This window comes from Lutjanus erythropterus, chromosome 15 (genome assembly GCF_056507025.1).
Source record: "Lutjanus erythropterus isolate fLutEry1 chromosome 15, fLutEry1.hap2, whole genome shotgun sequence".
Classification (NCBI taxonomy): domain Eukaryota; kingdom Metazoa; phylum Chordata; class Actinopteri; order Lutjaniformes; family Lutjanidae; genus Lutjanus; species Lutjanus erythropterus.
The window spans coordinates 28,083,840-28,105,528 of NC_139331.1; the positions used below are offsets into that span (position 1 = coordinate 28,083,840).

Sequence of the window (21,689 nt, forward strand, 5' to 3'; positions counted from 1 at the left end):
CAGTGTCTCAGAATTAGAGGATGTGATGTCAAACATGCCAACGAAACTGCGTCACTCCTGGATATTAGTTGTTGTTTTGGATCTGTACTTCTTACTTATATATGTTTCTTTTTTCTTGCCTTCTTTGTAGAATTAAATTCCCCTCATTTCCACAATATGCAAACCCTTTCAACACAACATAAAGGGTTATACCCAGAATCCTCTGGGAAAGGCTGTACCCAGAACTCCCTATGACAGGCTCTACATGGTCTACACCCTTCCATGGAGTAATGGTTCCACCCTGAACCCTCTCATAGCCCTTTCCCATCAGTTCTATTCAAGATTCTTGGAACCCTGGTGCTATCTAGCCCACCTCTCCACCAATTTCGAGTGGAACCCTTGATAATTAAGGATGTTATTAACAGAGACACACGCCACAAACTGACCTGTAGAACGTGATACGCCCACTTTGCTTCCCAAGAAAAACACGCTATTTTGGGGTTCCAGTTGGGAACAAAATTTCTGCACTAATTCTGGTGGAAATACTCAGAACGGTTCAAAATTAGGTGCTTGAATCAGAACAGGAATGGTTCCATGTTGGTGGAAAAGGCATATCTGGGAGTTCTGTCACAAACTAACACTAAGAGTGCTATACAAAGGGTTTTATTAAGAACCCACCCAGGGGGTTCAACTGAGAACCCTTTTATATTCCAAGGTTTTCATCTAGAACACACCCAGGGGGTTCTACCAAGAACACATTTATGTTTCAAGGGTTTCACCTAGAATTCAACCAGGGGGTTTCAACCATAGCCCCGTTGTCTTCTGGGGGTTCTACGAAGAACCGTATTGTATTCTACAGATGAAGCAAAAAATGATCTAATTCCATATATTAATATTTTGTGGTTATCCATCATTTTAACAATCTATTAATCAATCAGTGCTTAAATTGATTAAAAAACTCAAACAACTTTAAAAACAGCATCTGAAACCATTGAAACTTGGATAAACATTTGAATATTTGAGGCTGAGGATCTTTTAATAACATGCTTAAAACAGTCCTCTTCCAAAAAGGGTTCTTAGTGGAACCCTTACTCTTACAAGAACCCTTGATGGACCCTTTTTTTTTTTTTTTAAAGCATTCTTCAGAAGCCTTTTAGGACTTCTTAGTTCTAGGCGTGTCAGAAACACTTGTTGCTTTTGTGTGTGGCTGTGTGTGTGGCGGCGTGTGTGTGTGTGTATCAGATCACAGCTTATGCTGCATCAAGGGTCTACCAGGCCCTCCAAATAAAAGGCCCTTGACCCGCTCCATATTGAGGCGTCCTCGGCCGTATTGTGCAGCAGTGTGAGTGAGTAAACGCTCCATTAGGATTCATTAGAGCCTCTTCTTGGACATATTGTCCCGAGTGCACTGACCCGCACCAGTGGAGGGCCCCCTGCGCTCGACTGGCACGTGCCGTCCCTCTCTGCTGCTTTGTGCTCGCGCACAATGGATGAGCAATCCCACATGTCACCTCTTGTTCCCCCCTTCATATTACGTTCATTCATCAGCCGATATCACCGCTTTGGCTCATCACCCGGATCTCAGCCCATCCGTTCCTCCCCTCCCCCTCCCCTCCCCTCACCCGCTCGCTGCTCGCTTTTTTGCCCACGGTCTCTGCCTTTTTGCCTCCCTTGGGATATTATAAAGTGACCAATGACATCCCACTGCAGCCGTTGCCATGGTGATGGGTGACAGCGGGAAGCACCACCCAAGATGTATGGACCGTAAAAAAGTAGGAGGACAGTGGGAAGGGGTGCACAGAGAGGAAAAAGGCTGGTTGGCCCGTAGACTAGATGGAAGCACAAAAGAAGGGGAACAGCAGGTATGTGAGACATTTCTTTGTGTAGTGATTATCCCTGATCATTAGATATTTATACGGGCTGAAGTCATGACCCTCCTCTATTTAACTGGCAGGTGAAGGAAGAAAAACCAAGCGGCGACGTAAAGGGAAACCATCGTTCTCTAAATGAGATCTTCCAGCTGCCTTGTTCGTTAAATCAGGACAAAATTGAAAACAGAAGAGTGTAATTTTCTCAGCGGTTGATCCGTCAATTCTGCCATCCACGTCCATTCAGCCATTGTGCCGAACAGTCAGAAATCTGTCTCGGAGTAATCACAAGGCGGTCTTCAGTTCCTCGTGTGCATTCAGCCCTTTGTGGGAGTGTGAGCTGGGAACCGTCGAGGTCACCGACCGTGATTGACCAGTCGCTAAAGCTGCTTGTTATTCTGGCAAAGAATAATTATACGATAGCCAAACCGAACCAGCTGTATATTGAACTCCACTTCGGTCTGTAAAAGTGAGCTCAGTGGAGTTTGGAAGTTTTTATACCCGGTAGATTCTTCCTACATAAACTTCTTACAGCGAGGTGTGTGGATTATTTTGAGTAACCAGGTCAGGATTTTTGGAAAAAGGGGCTGGTTGTGAATTGTTCAAATGTATTTTTTCAGCTCAGTGCCATTTAGTCCTATTATATTGGAGAGAAGACAAACTGATATCTGATATATTTTGGCAGGAACTGTCCTTGTAAGATGCTGGAATCAGAATATTTCCTTCCTAAAAAATTACTCAAACTGATTAACTGATTATCAAATCAGTTGACAGTTAATTTGATAGTTGTGGCTCTGGTGAGAGTTTTACTTTTAAACCAGTTAAAATCCACTGTGTTCCTGTTTGAGCTGATGGAGTGTAGGTTGTTTTTTGACCTCATACTAAATGAGCACAAACTAGAGCATGTTGCCTTTCAAATGAGTCTTCTGAGTTCTTCTGTTACAAGCTTTTTTATTTTAGTAAGTCGATGGTGGAATTTAAAAGAAAAAGCGATTTCAAAGGAGTTTAAAGGGTCTTTGATTCTGCTTTTGTCTTTGTCTTTTTCTGTTGTTGTTTCTCCCTTTGGCTGTATTTTGAGTGCTGAGGTCTGCTGTTTAATGTTCGGGAGAACTTTGTGAACAAAAAAAAAAAAGATCTTTAACTGCAAAATTTAACTCGACATGCTTAATTTAAGCTTAAGATTTATCTCAATCACAGCAGCATCTCCAGAAAGTTTCTCTTCACTCCGGCTGGGTTACAAACCCAGTGCTTTTAATGGTACCGACCAAATTACATACAACAACAACAGAGACATAACAGGAAGGACATCGCATGTGCTGCCTCTGAGACACACATGATAGCGCCAAATGCTAGAACATGCTAGAAGAGCGGCGTTCATTGAATATACACGTATTTTTTGCGAACGGTGACCCGAGTGCATCAGTTTGCAATGAATGAATGTGAATATGAGCAACGTTCACCGCTTAGCAAGATAATGGCGCTCATGTCATCAGCTGATTTAAAAAAAAAAAAAAAGTGTGATCGCAGCAGAGAGACAGACAGAGCGTGCAAATATGGACAGAAATGCCGGTGTGGTCTGAAAACTTTGGCTGTTTATGCAGCATGAAGTGTGTGCACTACACTGAAGGCTGGAGGTTGTATTAGTGAGAAATGGACAGCTGTCCATCTCGTCTCACTCTTCATCTCCCTGCAGTTCTCTTGTATCACGGGGCGTTCAATTCGCACTGGGAAGTGGACATTTCAATAATATGTTGGTGTTCAAATTTGCTGTAGTGTAAAATCTTCTCAAATCGTTGTTTATAACTATAGATATGAGTAATCCTGTGACTTCAAATTAAAACATGAATATCATGCACCACTCAGTATGACACCATTAGAAAGAGTCCAGCATCCCTGTGAGGAGGAGGTTCCATTAAAAATTAGATTAAGAAACAAAACGGAAGCAATGAACGTGAACTAGTTCATTTTTGGAGCTGTGTACTTTGTTCAGACTTGTGAACTATGAACGTGACCTGGTTTATTTTAATCTGTGTGAACTGAACTTTGAGCTAGCTCCTTTTTTGAAGCGTGAACTTGCACAACAGTGACTTTTGCCACATCGTTCATGAAATGTCTCCTGTACCTGAAACCTGCTCCTGATGGTCTGCACCTCCACAGATACAGTTTGGCGTCATTCCTCATGTGCAAAGACTTTAAAGTGTGATTGAATAGTCACTTTATGTGCAAACTCTGTCTGCATCTGTCTTTATCTGGCACGGTTTCGCAAATACATAAAACTTTGTTCACTAGATAATTCACACGGCTCCAGTCAAAGAGCATCGGCTTGTTAGATGGCTACTTTTACCGGCTCTAAGTAGAATCTGTTTCCCCTCATTTCAGCTTCTCAGGCATGGCAGTAGCTCTAATTGGCTGTCTTCCTAATTGGTCACCTATAAGTAATTAGTTCCTCTGCAACACTTCCATTTCTGCTAGTCTGAGAAAAGTCCTGACACATCAAAAACATAACTTCTTTATGATTTACTGTCTTGTCACACACTACACCTGCTACACCGTTTATTCTGCTGGTCTCGTCTCCTAAATCTTTCACTTTAGAATATCTCACCAGAGCTTAAATGAGGCACATCTCATTCTTTTTTCCTACATAATCAGACAATTATTGTCAGGGATTTTCCATGGAGAGAAAAAAAAGAAACCTTGACATTAATGAACATCCTTTATTTATCCGGTGGTGAAACACTCTCTGTCGAGTAAATCTTTTCTTCAGTGATTTCTCATTAAGTTCTTAGTGTTGCTTATTAGAGCTCCTTCGCCCATGCAGGAAACCGTTGTCGAGTGATTCCACCTTGTTAAGGGCTGTCACATTGTTATGGTTTTGTAAATTTTAATGGATTTGAGTGTCCTTTCTTCCTCTTGCTGTCTCTTTCATTTTTCTTTTTCTCTGTCTCTGTCAGAAGCTAGATGATGTTCGAGCCATTTCTCATGGGGAACCGTGAGAAATGACAGCGCTATTCTCACGGGAGCAGCACTGTCATATGTTATCATGTCATAGCATGGTATGGAAACCTCAGTGGACAAATGCGTGTGCGTGTATGTGTGTGCATATGCATACAGTAGTAAGTGTCCCTGAGCAGAGAAAATCTTCCTTCCCGTGGACAGCAGTCTTGACTTAACTTGCGTCCAATCAGCGAGGCAGCGAGCATATGCTGCAGTCATTAATCACACACGAACACGTATGCACCGTGGCGAAGCAGTCTGAGGATTTTTCTTGAAATCAAAGGCAACTGAACAGTGTTTACTCACTAATGATGTGTCAACAAATGTCAGGAAAATGTACTTGAGCCTGTGATGCTTTAAAGGAAAAGAGATATCGCAAATTCATGTTTTTTAGATGCATTATGCAAAGAAACAATCTTGTAACCTTGCTTTGCACGCACTGGAGCCACAACAGGGACCAAAACAGGGATGCATGTAGAGCGAAAACTAGAATTAGCCCATAGCACAGTTGTCGAGGACACAAAGTACTTTGTCTATAAACACAGACAAAAGGAGACAGAGATTAAGCTGGATAAGGAGGTGAATTTCATCATTGATTTTTTGGGGGGTTTTGGTTTTGAAACAGAATCTCTTAACTTTTTGGTCATTTTTTTTAAAATCTCTATTTTAAATCAGCATCTCTATTACAACCAAGATTCCAAAAAAGTTGGTACGCTGTGGAAAACATGAATAAAATCAGAACACTTCTTGAATACAGTATAAAAAACAAGATACTTAATGTTCAAACTGACAAACCTTATTGGTTTTTTGTAAATATACACTCATTCTGAATTTGATGCCTGCAACAAGTTTCAAAAAAGTTGGTACAGAGGGAACAAAAGACTGTCTCTCTCTCTCTCTCTCCCCATTTCCTGTCATATCTTCAGCCGTCCTATCCATTAAAGGCATAAAATCACCCAAAAATATTTTTTTTAAAAAGCAAAAATGTGTGGTGCATTATGAAGTAAAAAATACAAGAACAGAGACCCTGAACTGTTGAACAACTGAAGCTGTGCATCAAGCAAAAATTGGGAAAGAGTTTTGCTTTCAAGTAATAAACAATTAGTGTCCTCAGTTGCTTGCTGAGTGTAAAAGAAAAAGTGATGTAACACAGTGGTAAACATGCCCCAACTGTTTTCTGAAACGCGTTGCAGGCATCAAATAAAGTTTATCAGCTTGAACATTAAATATCTTGTCTTTGCACTACATTCAATCAAATACAAGTCAAAAAGGATTTGCAAATCGTTGGACTCTGTTTTGATTAAACTATGTTTTACACAGCGTCCCAGTGCTTTTGGAATCGGGGTTGCATTTGAAAAACCCACCCCGAGGAGTTCAGGCTGGCAGAATCAATATCATCACTTAACACCCATTTCTATGAGCTTTTATGTCACGGGGCTGAGAGGGTAGGAGTGAATGATTCATCCACTGCTGCTTCGTCTTTGACGCAGTCATTTTTTCCCCATTATGTCTGTCTTTCTCTGCTATTCGTGAAATACTTTTGTTTAAAAGTCTTATGAAAATAAAGGTATTAATCTTATGTAGTCCGTTTGTCTCGCGCCTCTACCTAACATGGCTGTCTCTCTCCGTCTGTGTCATCCATTTAGATAAACCTGTTCTTTCGTCATTTTCAGAAATAACTCTTATGACCCAGCAGGTAGGCGGAAGGTTGTTAAGAGGACAACACATTCCTTCATGGGGAGATGAGAGAGCAGAGAAGCCTTGAAGATGGAGAGATGAGCGCAGGAGGGAGGAAGGGGAGGAGGGGTACAAAAACAGCGTGAACTTACCCGGCAGATACATTTGTCATCATCCGTGTGTGTGTGTGTGTGTGTGTGTGTTTGTGTTGAATAAGCTTGTGTGCATGCGTGGCAGAGGAATAAACAGCTGTGATTGACTGATTTAATTTTTGTTTGCTTCTCTCTATTAATCTGTCTGTTTTTCTCTCTGTGCACCTGTAACCCACAGACACGCTGAATGTGCAAAATTTAAGAACGCTTACTGTTCTCATAAAGAGAGCTGTTGAGGTGAATGAAGGTGAATAAATGCCTCATTGATTTACGACATTAAATCTATATTAATGCCAAAGGAGAGGGGCAGCTGTGGCTCGGGAAGCCGGGTGAATCATCAGCTGAGGTTGCCAGTTCTGTCCCCACCTTCTCCTGTCCACATGTCCAGGTGTCCCTGTGTGAGATGCCGCCTCTTGGGCAATTCTTAATTGCCGGCCCAAGCCTGGATAAATGAGGAGGGTCGTGTCAGGGAGGGCATCTGGCGTAAAACAACCGGCGCCAAATCAAATATAAGGATCATAAAATGAGACTCCCGTGCAGGGTTGGGCGGGGCCTGGTTTGACAGATGATCTGCTGAGGCGACCCCTAATTGGGGAGCAGCTGAAAGAAAGAGATTAATCCCAAAGGAGGAGGTGGTTTAAACAGGAGCAGAATGTTTATGATCTGAGAGGGTTGGGACGAAGTTTGTGCAAAGAGGGGTGCAACTCAGCTTCAAGAAGATTAGATTAATACTAAAGTTATTTTTTAATTGTTGATGTTTTGTACATTAAGGGAAAAGTTTGACATTTTGGGTAATTTGAATGATGAGTTTGCTGAGTCACAAACTCGCCTCAGTGACAAACTCAAAACTAAACTGTACATTTATAGTGCTGTCGCTGTACATACATGGCAAGACTCGCCTTTTTCTCAGCGTAACGTGTGTTGCCTGTCACCACAGACAGTAACTAGTCCACCAGTTGCTCTCTCTCATGCTCGCCACTGCGCTATGCTAGTCAGATACTCTGTGCTCGGACCAGCTGGTATTCTGCAGTCTGCATCATCGAGACAAACCCCCAAATGCTCCCAGGGCTGAGTTTTTTGCTAGTTCATCCTGTTCTAAGTCCCAAGCGCCATGTTTTTCTCAGCTGCACTGCCATGCAAAGACTGACCCCCTGCTGGCGTGTGCTGGGCACTACAACACATCATCTCCCTATCAGTTGAATAGAAAGAGGAGCATTTCTTAGTAGTGCTTTTATACCACCCACGTCTAATAGCTTGTTTGTTTAATCTCTACAAAAAGTTAAGCGTTAAAATGACAAAATGCTATTTTACGTGAAGATACATGCTGGATTATTTCTTGGCCGAGACTTTACTGGCGATCTTCTCACCTCAACTCTCAACAACAAAGCAAAATCAGAATGTTGAACTTTTCCTTCACTGCCAGCCATTTTTAATTGGAAATCTTGGTTCCTCTGTCTTGCTTTTTTTTTTGGTGCTTTCTTAAGATGCTACTCCTGAACATACAGTCGATGTTACATTAAGCAGTGTTGGGCCTGTATGTTAAAGGTCAACACAGTAACAATTGAGTTTACACCTCCACCTGGGCGAGTGGTTGCTCAGGGTCAGCCCTCCATTACTGAGACTTCCGGAGGCTGTGGAAAATGTCAGCGCACATTGGGTCAAGAGGTGTTTCCAATCAGGAGGGAATGTGTGTCTCTGTGTGTGTGTGATGGAGATGCTGTGGGAGGAAATAAAAGCCTCTCAAGAGTAGAGAAGATGTCTTGCTATTTTGGAGGTGGGCAGGAATTTTGGCGCTGTGTTTGGGTTTGTGTCGCAGTAACATCACCCGCACGTCTCATTCAAACCACTTTAACACACGACTCAGAGAGGTGCGAGTTCTCATTCTTCCCTTTTATGGGCATTTTTACCCCCATTTAAGACGCTCCCAAGATGAATCACCTCAACAAAGCATTTTTTTTTTTACTGGGCTCCCTCTCTCTTCTCTCTAACCATCCAGAGCCAGGCCACTTCCTAGAATAGCCTTCCTTGCCCTACATTTTTATGGATACGGTCAATAATCATGTTTATCCCTCAGTGACGGCAACACCGTTAAGAATACAGCAGGGTATTAAAAGTGCCAGATGCCAATTACAGTTAATTAGTGCTGTAACGAGGTCTTATCACTGTCAAGCCCAGTCAATCAGTCAGTCCATCTGAGCACCTGATGTCCACATCATGGCACACGCTCTAATTAAAGACGAGCTAATAGCAGAAAGTGTTGTTTGCATGATTAACTGGTGTTGTTATAGAGGGAGTTGTGCTGCTAGATGGTGTTTTACCCTCTCTCCTTCAATCTCTAGATCTTATTTGAACAATATGAGAAGTGTCTCGTTAAAACAAGCAGTTCAGAAATTGGCAGTAGGGATAAAGAATCTATATATTATAACGCCACACAAGTATTGTTGTTTAAAACACAATAATAAATAACTTCTGACTTCACAAAAACAAATACTTGGAGACTTATCAACACTATGGACGATGTGTATTTCCAAATTAAGCTCTCGCATCTTAACTTGCTTGGCGATTTAGTCGACTATCGGGGACGATCATAACGCTCGTACATTTTGCAAATGTGTGAAGAGGTGGTTACCTTGATCGGATATGACTTGAAGACTCATAGCACACATGTGCATGTATGCACATATGTACAGGAAAAAGAAAAGGAAAAAGCTGACAGAGGTTCCACCAGGTACTGAAATTGCTCAACAGTTATTGGAGCACACAGAAAAAGGGGTGGGTCTTAGGAAGGGTCAATTGATTGGAGTATTGAAAGTGAGAGACTGTTCTCAAGTTCTGGATTTCTAAGGACATCCCTGCACTGGACGATTGGTACAAAGAGTTACTGAGAATACCCTTCGTGACAATGTCAAGAGATTTATTAAGACATGGCAACCAGTCGGTGGACCCCTCTGGACTGGACTTCATTCGACTTCATTAATTAACAACAGTGGAAATGACTGAATTTAATACTCTAGAAATGGCAGTAATTACACCTCATTTGACATTGTTTTGTCCAGTGAAGGGATTTATTGATTAAGGAAAATTAAAATGAAGGGAAAAAAGAGGAAAAAGTGAAAAAAAGGGAGGCGTTTTGTAGTCCACAAATTATTAATGATTAATCGATCTTGTAGACTGTTTCTTGTGGCTGTGGTAATAAGGTGTAGGGGCATTAAAGACATCTAATATGATTTCGGTAACATATTCTGGATCATTGCTGTCTCTGTGTCTTCTGGGGTTTTTGCTGTTGGTTTTTGCTGAATGGAAGAGAGGCTGAGGTCTTGCAGACCAACACTGCAGCCGTAATACCATCAGCACGGCTGAGTGGGCAGACAAAGTGCTGAGGTTTGTTAGCCCCGGCTATGCATGATGAAAAGGACAAGACAGTGCCAAGTCAGAGAAACAGATGAGACAACATGGCTGTTAGCAATGTCAAAACATGACTTCCCCGCTATTCTGTTGCATTATGCATCTCTCCAGGATCCTGTTTAACTGTACTTCTGCCATCTCACGCTCTCTTATGCTAATGTTTTTCTCTCCGTCGCTCTGTTGTGATAATTCTGCTGTTGTGTTAGCAAAACAATCAGTGAAACAAGCATTTTCTCCATCCTGTCTGTCTCTCCTATTAGGCTCGATGTTGTAGTAAGCACAAACTTTAGACACAAATGTGTAACTAGAGCTGTTGCGTTAATGAAATGTTGTGTTCTGTTCCCTCTGTCCTGTAGGTAGTGGTGTCGCAGCAGAAGGATGCCGCTGGTGAAGCGCACCATCGAGCCCAGGCACCTGTGCCACACCGTGCTGCCAAGGAACATCAAGAATGAGCTGGAGTGTGTGACTAACATCTCCTTGGCTAACGTCATACGCCAGCTCAGCAGCCTCAGTCAGTAGCACACACACACACACACATGTTATCCATAGATATTTTTCATTTTCATACATGCACATTATCACTGATGTCTTTTTTCCACAGACTTAAGCTGACGTCACCTGGTTAGTTAGTTAGTTTGGTGATGTTGACACGGAAATGAAAACAAACATGGGATTACAAGACACCACCACATTACAAAACCTACATCCTCCAGTAACACATATAGGAGCAAAAACAAAACAAACAACAAACCTTACAAAGTTTCACCATAGTCTCTCAGAAAAAGAAGGAATAAAAAGCGCAGGAAGCTGCGATGGCCTGATATGGTATAAAGAGAAATTGGAGAGTTTGCAACGTATCAAAAGTGACACAATTGCATTATGAAGAACATTAAATGAAAATATTACAAGACCATGACATGGAAATAATAAAAAGAGTGATAACGCAAGCACAAACAAATATATTCAATCAGGCGTTCTTGGGGAAAATGTTCTGTTATGTTTCAAAACCTCATTACTTTTGTTGTTGTTTAATAAGCCGAGTGGTTTAAGCAAAGAATTCAGTTCAAGGTGACAGTGTGCATATGGGTTGTGATTTAATACATTTATCTTTGTGAATAAAACACTTTGCATTATAAATTAATCAGGAGTGCTGTCACCTGCGGATCTTTTGTTTGTTCTTTTGTTTCCCTGGTAACCCCATGTTTAACATCATAATGCTATGAACTGTGGGTAATTCCTTCAGGCAAAGTCTGCAGAAATGTCTTCAAGACAGCCGTTAGACGTTTGACGATTTGACAGTGTGACGGTCCAAAACTCTTACAGACTTCTGAGTCTGTGAGGTGATGGTCTCATTGTTTAGCTGTAAGACCCGTGTTTTGATTAGGAGCACAACTTTTTGTGATTAATCATTTGATTGTTTAGTTTACAAAAAAACTAAAATGCTCATCAGGGCCCAAAGTATGACGTCTTTCAGTTGCTTCTTTTGTCAAACCAGTGATCCAAAACCCAAAGACACTTTACTTGCTGTCATAACATGATAAATAAAAGCAAAGCAGCAAAGAAAAGCAGCAAAATCCTTACCACACTACACAAGAGTTAGCTCAAAGTTCAGCCGACAGTCCCAAAAATGAAGAAGTCACATTCTTTTATTTCATTTTTTGTAGCATACTGTTGAAATGTCCAACTGGGAACTCTGGAATTCTGACTTTCTAGTTAAAATTGAACGCATCATTCATGCAAACTGTAAGGACATGAGAGGGAAGACACAGCTGTAACAGAGACTCTAGTCTGCAGTGTAGTTCATACACTTACAGCTCCTTGAAAAAAGCTGGAAAAAAAGTTTTTTATATCACATTGTTTTAATCGGCTAACAATGAGGGCGCTGTTATCTAGAACAACGCTCACGTTCCCGTTTATTAGTTGCAAACTGATTCGTTCAGTTCACCATTCACCAAAAACATATTTTCAATGAAAGCTGCTTTTTTAGTGTGTTCATGCACAACACCGATCCTTCTTTTAAAGAGCTGGAACCAGCAAACGTTTGACATTTTGCTTGAAAAAGGACTGAAATTATTAGTCAATAAACAAACTTGTTTGCACCAAAGTTTCAGTTGCAGCTCTGATTTTAATGCTTCACACATCCACAGTCAGAGAAAGGAAGTGTGTGTTCTGGTTGTAGTTCAGTTATAAAATCCCAGCGCAGCACAGAGTTTCTCTCTCCCGCCGGATGCTGTCAGTAGCAGAGTCAATCAAGCTGGACAGCAGCAGAGGAGGCTGTAACAGCGTCAGGCTCAAAAGTAGTTTAGCCGACTTCACAGGCAGGGAGAGTGTTGAAGCGGCTGAGTCACGCTGCCCTGACTCGTACTGCCCTCTGTCTCCATATCCTTCTCTATTTCCATCACAATTAGTTTTGTGGTTAGGACTTTTCAGACCTGGTTTGTAAAGGTTGCAACCTGCGAAGCTGCCTGTTCTGTGCACAATGGTGCAGCTAAAAAGAATTCGACGGACAAAATGAGAGTCGACTTGGAGTCCTCGCAACTGATGACTCCAATCATTGACTTTATGGGGCGTACCTGAAACTGTGTTGGTTTGTTCGGTAATGGACTATTTAATAAACCAGTATATATCCAAAATAAGCTTAATTTTATTGTGATTAATAGCATGATCCTGTTTGTAACAACTAAAATTTTGTCACAAACATAGATCTAATAATCCAGGTCCCTCAATCCTGCAGCAGAGGATATTGGGGTAGTTTGATAAAAAAATAATCTAAAATAAGAAGGCTGCTGTGGCTCAGAGGTAGAGCACCAGGTTTTCCACTTATCAGAAGATCAACAGTTTGATTCTGGGTTCTTCCAGTCTTCTTGTTGAAATGTCTTTGGCAACATACTGAACTGTTGAAGGCTGTACCATCAGTGTGGTTGTGTGTGAATGAATACTGGCATGTACCTGGTATAAAGTGCATAGATTATTTAAAAGACTATAATAATAATAATTTGATTTATAAAATGTAGGCCGACAGTTTAGTGTCATAAAACATGTAGCAGATATGTGTGTCTGTGCGTGCTGTGCGCCGGTTAAATACAACACAGCCTATTAATTAACACAAAGTGATATGATTAAAAAGCACATGCATGCTCAGAGTCTGACCTTGTGGGATTGTGCTTCTATTGTAGGTAGTACGGTAACACCTCACTGAATTCACCTGTTGCAGGTAGCTCACACTCGCAGGCTGGACTCGCACCAGCGGAGTTTAATAGAAGGGCTTAAAAAAGACCAAATGACTTACTCTTACGAATTTTGTTAGTTTATATAATGAAAATGTGTAAAATGTCACTTTCATGAGATTGTTATTGTCAGAAAACAAATCACAGACAATAAATGTGGCATTTCATAATTCTGGCAGTCGCAGTCGAACAGCAGATATAACAAAGTTCAAGCCGGATGCGAAGCTTATATTAATTCTGATGTTGATGGACATAAATTGTGTTCTTTTTCCTTAATAATGATCAAAATAATACCCAAAAAATGTCAGGTTAGGGACACAGATATGTGCAATCCTTTTTGTTGCATTTACTGTTGCTTGACATTACCAGGACTTAGCTGAAGTTATGCCTTTAAAAAGTTTAAAATGTTAATACCAGGTGTTGTGTTGATAAAAGAAGAAACAGAGTTAACCTGCCTGATCCTTTCTTTCTCTGAAAGACAATATACATTCACATTCACCATTAAAGATTCTGCACATCATGGTGACAGATCTTTTCATATAGTAAGAAATCCTTCAAATTAACTGCAACAGATTTAAAAGATTAAGAGATATTTGCAGTTTACAGATTTCTAAAATCCACACACATACGCAGTAAAAAACACATCTGCAGGATTGTACAAATTTGGCATTCTTTGCAAGCAAATCTATAAATATGCTTCATTGTTAATCACTTAATTTGAAGTATGCTTTGGTTGGCACAGTTCTAATGTAAAGCTTTGTTTTGGTAAGGGTGAGAGAACACAGAACATATTGCACCATGTGGTCATGACTCATGTGCTATGATATAAATCCACTCAGATGTATGAAAGCTTAAAAGCCCGATGACAAGCATGACAGAAATGTTTTACCGGTAATAGTTGTAATCGCCTACGTTTAGCCGGACGGAAGCTGGGACACTCGACAAAAACCTGTCTGAAATTTGTTATCAAAACCGAAGCAAAGTGATTAGTTTTCCTCTTCAGTTTAATCATCATATTTTAAAATAAATCTGGTATCACACAGCTGTCTTTGGTAAAACGTCTCTTGCGCTCACATCTCCATCAGAGCAGTCGGCCGCCGACGTTCGGCTCCCTGTGGATCTCCAGTCACACTGACGCAGCGTTTCTCCATGTCTCAATATCAGTAATTGCACGTCTTAAGAGCTGTGATGCTTGACACAGAGGAAGAACAGCACTTCCAGTTTGCTGCGATTGTGTCTGACCAAGTATTTTAGTTCACATTTTTAAAACAAAAAGGCCTGAGTGTTGTAGACTCCCAAGTCCCCACAGAAAACATCTAACACCTAAAGTGAAACAGCACTCGTTCATTTTCTCATTATCGCTGCATATAGAATTGTTAATGGCCTTGAAATGAATTTGATCATGCCACTTTTTTCCGCTCTAACACTTTCATGATTATTTTTGTTTCCAGTCCAGCACCTTTTCGTTGAGTACATCGGAAGCATAAAATAAATTTTAAAAAGTATTTGGTGCCTGTGTGTCGTGCAGGTAAATATGCAGAGGACCTGTTTGGAGAGCTGTTCAACGAGGCCCACACCTTCTCTTTCCGGGTCAACTCCCTGCAGGAGCGCGTGGACCGCCTCTCCATCAGTGTCACACAGCTGGACCCCAAAGAAGAGGAATGTGAGTACTGTAATCACACACACACACACACACACACACACACACACACACACACACACACACACACATGTTTAGGCTGTGTTCAGACCAAATCAGGCGCTGCTGTGATTAGTGCAGGGTTGTCTGGGGGTGTGGGCGTGTTTTATTTGTGCTTTGAACATAACTGCTGTGAAAGAATCATAAAAAAATGTTTTACTTCTCTGATTCAACGACTTTTTCACGACTACCGCTGACTCTCCTCATTCAGTTTCTGACTCACTTGACAGAAACCAAGGGAAGCTTTTTAGTATCACTATTTTGCAAAAACTGCAATCTAGATGCAGTCACTAAGTACAGAGCTGGGAGAATATCAGTGTTTGGAACTCCACCTATAGTGCGCTAATGGCAGACCAGTTTGATCACCGCCCCCCCCCCCCCCCAAATCAAAAATATATTTTTTTCCTTTTACCTGTCCTAGCTGTCGAGTTCTGGAGATATCGGCCGCAGAGATTTCTGCCCTCTTCAATATAATGGGACTAAGTGACCCTCTGTTTGTGGGGCTCAAAGTGCTTAAAAAAAGAACAACAGCAGCGTCTCCTTCCAGAAATCAGGACCCAGTTACTGTAGCTCAGGCGTCTGCAAGCTTTTCTATCAAAGGAGCCATTTCTGGCCAAAAAAGAAAAAGAATGTCCAGAGCTACAAACTATGAAATTCTCTCTTTTGCTCTTAGACTTTTCTCTTTTTAGAATAGCCGCCTGCAAAATTTAAAAGAAAAAGCACATTTTAGTTGACAAACTAATCAAACTTTTTCTTTTTTTTTATTAATTTCAATGAACAGGCAACACATTTTTACAATGCAACTGTGCACAATACCCCAGAATCCGGAGATATCTTTTCAACATTCCTGCTTGCATCTGGAGATTTTTTGATCTGCTTTATACATAATACTGAGGCAAATACTTACCCAGGAGTTTTCTGTGCTGATACATCTTATGTTGCGTGCACAATAAATAAAATATCCAAATATACGCTCAGGCCGTATATTGAAATAAGTATCTGCTTTTTGTCATTCAAAATGCGGCATCAGTCATATCAGAAAAATATCTTAACTCTATATTACAATAGTGTCAAAGTGATCCAGAGGTCAGATATGCTCCAGATTTGATGAGTATCCAACATGGATTTAATCATATATGAATCTTAGTCTGACATATCTGAACAAAAACATCTCCGGATTCTGGGGTATTTTGGGCAGCTACTTTATGCCGACAACAATTAACTTTTAATCTGAATTACATTAAAATGTTACCAAAAAGAACCAGCATTCATTTCCACATAATATTTTGTTGAAGAGCGCCACTGGAGAGGACGTGGCTACGGTTGCTGACCCTTTGCTCTAAGTGAGCAGCAGAGCAGTTTCATATAGGAACTGTTTTCTGTCTAGAAGAAGAAAGTAGTTTCACTGGTGTAATTTTTGGTAGGCACGCTAGAAGAGATGAGTTACTGTTTTTGTCTCACAGTCAGACCTTTATGACCTGGATATGAAGCACAAAATAAAGTTTCTAGTGAAGACAGTGAAAGTGAAGACAGAGGCCAGTTTCCTCTCCACTCATTCTCATAAGTGTGTTCATGAGCCTGGATATGAAGGATCTGTAGCATAAAAATAATATTACATGACTGTGCAGCATGTTACTGCTGTTGTCTCCACCGGACCGGTCTATCATCTCAGCACTGCGTGGAGGTGGAGCTTCTTTCAATTACTTTATAACTTTATATCCACTACTCGTGGATATGCTCGTTTTTCTTTATTTTGACTTTTCTCGTTGCTGCTCCAGTTCTGTCTCTGCCTCTCGCTCTCCTCACCCGACCTGTGACTGCAGCTCTCACTGCTTGATTCCACTGGGCTGCCTGCGGCGTCTCACGACTGCGCCACGTCTGCCAGAACCGATCACGGTTGTTCAGAACAGCGCTTTTGATTCCACCAGCACGACTTCCCCGTTTCTTGGAAACGTCTCTCCGCTCTGCTCGGAGGACAGATGACGGGAAGTCAGACACAGAAGCAGCATAGAAAACCCAGATACTTTTCAAAATAAAAGACCCAGTGCAGACGAAAAAGAAACTCTTTCACTACTTAGCCAATTTATCCATAAGGCGTGCAAAAATCAAGGGAAAGCATGTAAACATAATTGGCAAAGCGCTCTGTTTCTGAAACGCTGCTGGTCGGACATGCATGGCGTCGGCGAGGCACCGATAACCTCTCGCTGAGCTCCCAGTCGCATCTTTGAACAGTCCACACATTACGATCTTCGGTTAAGGAGGCGTGCTGCGTTTTACCTTTGATCCTGGGGGCTTATCCAGAATGTGTTGGTGAGTGGGATCAAGGCTAAAATTACCTGTGTGGTCTCGGCCTTACATGATTGGCCACCGCAGTGCGAAATCGGGTTGCATTTCCCCAAAAATTAACTGGTGTTTTTTTCTGCAGCACCTGAGTTGGTCTGAATACAACCTGACTCATGTACTCTGCCGCTTTCTTTCCTTCAACTCTTCAGTTTCATCTGTGTGTCTGCTACTGCACCAAATTAGATTGTTGCTTTTGTGTGTGTGTGTGTGTGTGTGTGTGTGTGTGTGTGTGTGTGTGTGTGTGTGTGTGTGGGTCAGCTGTGTGATGGAGCTCATCTTCCCCCCTCCCTCCAGTGTTAATGGCTGTTATTAGAGGAACAGACAGCTATGAGACGGTGTCATTTTTCACAACCCGATAGTACAAACCCCGGCCTCTATTAGAAATATTGTGCCACAGTTTCACTCGTTTACCCAATGAACGCCTCCTCCTCTTTGTGCGGAGAAATTGGATCTGTGGTCAGGTTGTATCCGCGGAGCGCAATAATAAAAAGGAATGCGATAATCGGCAGGACTGTCAGGTAAGCCAGGTTATCCTGAGAGAAGGGAGACAGGATGACAGGATGGCGTAGCTGGAGGAGAGTGCAGTGGGTGCAAAGTAAAAAGGGGGAGAATCACAGCGGTGTAATACCATGCTCCAAGGCACCGTATCGATTTCCCATGGGCCAGCAGTGTGTTTACGGCTTTGCACAATGCTACTCTAACTGCTTCCTTGTCACTGACACGGAGACAGTAAAATGCTCACTGGGCTGTGCTCGCTGCTTATGGCTTCTCTGTGAATGCAGGAGCAGACTTTGACACGTCTTTACAAGGCAGTGAACTGGTTCTTAGTTTTTGCAGCATCATGGGTTTGTGTTTGAAACACAGTCGAGGAACAGATCCTTCCAGGTCCAGAGTACTCAGACTCTTCCACCCAATCTTCTTTTTTGTTCCGTCCTCCATTTTTTCGATTCCCCCCTTAGAGGCTTCTCCTCTTTTAAATTGCTTTGCATCCTTTTTTTTATTTAACTAATGATTACTTTAATTATCTGCTGATTATTTTCATGATTAATCATTTAGCCCGGTGGTTTTCAGGGACCAGCAAGGGTCCTTGAGTGGGTTGTAGGCAGTAAAAGGAGGAGGAAAAGAATATTTTCAGTTTATTATTAGATATTTTCTGTATCTTTCAGTTGTTCTTTATTTAGGGCTGCAACTACGGAGTGAAAAAACCCCAGAAAATATTCACATTTAAGGGCCTGGAATCAGATAATTCTGATATTTTATCTTTAAAAGATGATTAATCGACAACATGTTGGTGATTAATTTAACCGTTGAAAACTAATCTTTGCAGCTTTACTTTTATTACATGTTTTAGGACATTGCAACAATAAGGGAAGTAATAAGGTTGGCCTTTTTTTTGTAAATGATAGTGACCCTATTTTGATCATTGATTGACTATGTAAACTTATTGTCTTCAATTAAAAACAGAAACAATCGCACACACAAAAAAAAAACATCAACAAAAAGCTCTTGAAATGGGGGTCTTTGGTCTAATGTGGATTTATTCTGATGGTCCTTGAGATGAAAAAGTTTGAGAATCCCTGGTTTAGACTGTAAAATGCCAAAAAAAAAATGTGAAAATTGCTTTTTGTAATTTCCCAGAGACCAAAGTGACTTCTTGAAATTGTCCAACCAACAGTCCAAAACCCAAAGACTCTTCATTTACGATAATAGATGACGAAGAAGAGCAAGAAATCCTAACATTTAAGAAGACGGAATCAGCAAACGTTTGATATTTTTGTTTGAAAAATGACTGAAATGAAATTGAAACAGAATAGTTTGTGACTAGATTTCTTTCAATAGACTTTGTCTTATCATTACAACTCTAAAGTCCCGTATACACTGGACAAAAAAACCCCACTAACACCCGCTAACATCTGGCTGTTGTCTTCAGTGGAGAAGGGTCAATTTGCATTCGCTCCTGCATCAAATGACAGCAGTAGTCACACGTATTTTATCAGCTCCAGTTCTGACTGGCAGTGATGTACATGGCACCCAGGTGAACATGCTAATTTTCAGCAGAAGAAAAAGGGCTTGTTGCCTCCATCGGTACGTCCAACTCTTTTTCCCCTTTTCCATAGATATGTGCTGCTTGACTTGACTGGGTTTGAATTGGCGCATCAGCCCAGCACACTGCGTCAGGGCGTGTATTTAACTGATGATGCGCTCGTCTTTAGTCGAGCATCTTAACAGCGGATACACATCTTTTTGTGTAGAGAGAAACTAAACTTCAGACCACAGATATTCAGTTAGATGCTACAAAAATACTGTGAGCAGGAACACACAGACGCTTTAAAAGTATCTGGGTCTCTGCTCTCCTGCGCACACATGAGAAAAAAACAGAAAGGCATGCTTGCCTACTGGCAATGGGAAAAGGGCAAGCTGCCTATTTTGGGTTGAACCATGTTAAAAGAAATTGCATATATGTGCTAATTTTGGTGTAATACTCCTTCTTCTTCCTCCTCTCCTCTCCACCACCCTCACCGTCCACGTACTGCAGCCGCGCTAATTGAATAATTGTGTGTGATCTAATTGTGGAAGTCTGTTGTGCAGGATGTCTCAGCTGGTAAGTGAGTCCATATTATCCTTCAGAGGTTGAAGGGCAAAAACACACACTGACACATTCTTCCTCTCATACACACAAGGCTCGCAATCTCGCGCCCAGAGGGTAAGATATTAACATTTATCTTATTAGATACAGATCTATTATCAGATTTACTGTTGGAAATACCCAAGTAACAACAAAGCCGGTCTTTGTGTCATTTCGGCATGAGGCTATGAGTTCATATTCATGTGACATTCCTGCCGCTGGACACTGAATTTGAGTGATTCTGTGCGTGTGTGTCTGCTGCATCCGTGCATGTGGTCCTTGGTTTTATCTGCCCTTATAAATAAGTCTGACTTTCCCGCTTTAGCCTGTAGTATTGGCTCGAGAGTCAGTGGATAAGGATCAGCTCAGTTGCAGTTTAAGTGTGTGGCGGTGGGGAGTCGGAGGGGAGGAGGAGGAGGAGAGTAAGAAGAAAGATGGAAGGATAGAGGGATGGGTGCATAATACCGGGCACTGCAGCAAAAGCAGTGGAGTGTAAAAGGATTGTACCGCAGAATTTTTTCTGGGCCAGGTTGAAATGGCCTCCTCTGCAGGTTACAGAGATTTTCCCACTCAGTTCAACTCCTCCGCATTCATGTATAACCAAATGAAGTTGTCTCGCAAATGGAAAAGCTCTACTTCCCTTTCTCGCCCGTTATTCATGTGCGATTTGTAAAATCAAATGGCTACAATAGCAGGGTGGTGTAGTAGTAGTGTGTGTATGTGTGTGTGTGTGGACCGCCAAAACTTCAAGGAGAGAGCCCTGATAAAAGCAACAGAAAGATGGACAGCAGTGGGAGGGGTTTGTTTCCCGTAAAAATGCCACCCCTCATCCCCGCCCCCACCCTTTCTTTACCCTCGCACTGTCAGTTTGAAGTGTATGCTTTTAGCACAATCATATGACTTGCCTTGTAATTGTCCGTGTGGGTCTGTGGTCGGCTTGAGAGGAGGAGGAGGAGGAGGGGGAGTGAAGGAGAGGGGAGTGAGTGCAGGCAGGGACGGCGCCATAAATCAGGACTGTAGAGGGATAAAGAAAGGAGGATGGGGGTCGAGTAGGATGAAGGAGAGTGTAGCACACAATGAGGATTTTACAGATACTGTTCATAAAACCCCTCGCAAGCCTTTTAAAGCCTTTACAGAGGCAATACGTAACAATTGTGCATCCAAAAATGAGTGCAGAGAGCCAGTTTGAGCCATAGACAGTATATTAACTAGGTTGAAATCTTACTTAATATACGATCTGTGGTTGAAGTGAGTTGTTTCCTGCTCCGGCCTCCTCATCCACAAAGTCAGGAGCTGCAGGAACACTGCAGGAGTGCAAGGCGTGCGCAAGATTGTAATTTGAAAAGCCCAACATCCTATACATACTTGATATCAACTGGAGAAACAGAAAGCAGTACCAGCATGGAAACTAAGCAATGTACTGCTGTGGACAGGGTCAGCAAATAAAGGTATTTTAGCCACACTGAAAAACTCATTATCAGTTTAAGTGTATGCTATATTTTGACTGTTTTTCACCACTTTACCTTGTCGCCAGATAACCTTTTCTGAGAAGAAACTGCTGTCATGAAACCATATATTTCTCTCTCTCCAAAGCAACCAAACTACTGAAGTAAAAAGAGGAATTTTACCTTGCAGGACATTGAGGTTGCTTTAATATCACTGCCTCGATCAGTTTATTTGCATTATCGTGTGAATCTGAGTTAACCTTTTTAAAACACA

The 21,689-nt window shown here is 41.6% G+C and overlaps 1 protein-coding gene across 5 annotated transcripts in view; it reads left to right on the forward strand.

Moving 5' to 3' along the window:
* The window catches only part of wasf1 (WASP family member 1), a 105,360-nt gene that overhangs the window by 29,825 nt on the left and 53,846 nt on the right, over positions 1–21,689 (forward strand). For all 5 annotated transcript variants that reach the window (XM_084736977.1, XM_084736980.1, XM_084736976.1 and 2 more), the window contains 2 exons: positions 10,432–10,586; positions 14,831–14,965. In XM_084736977.1, coding sequence (XP_084593103.1) covers positions 10,454–10,586; positions 14,831–14,965 — 268 coding nt within the window. In that variant the 5' untranslated portion in view covers positions 10,432–10,453. The remainder of the gene's footprint in view (positions 1–10,431; positions 10,587–14,830; positions 14,966–21,689) is intronic.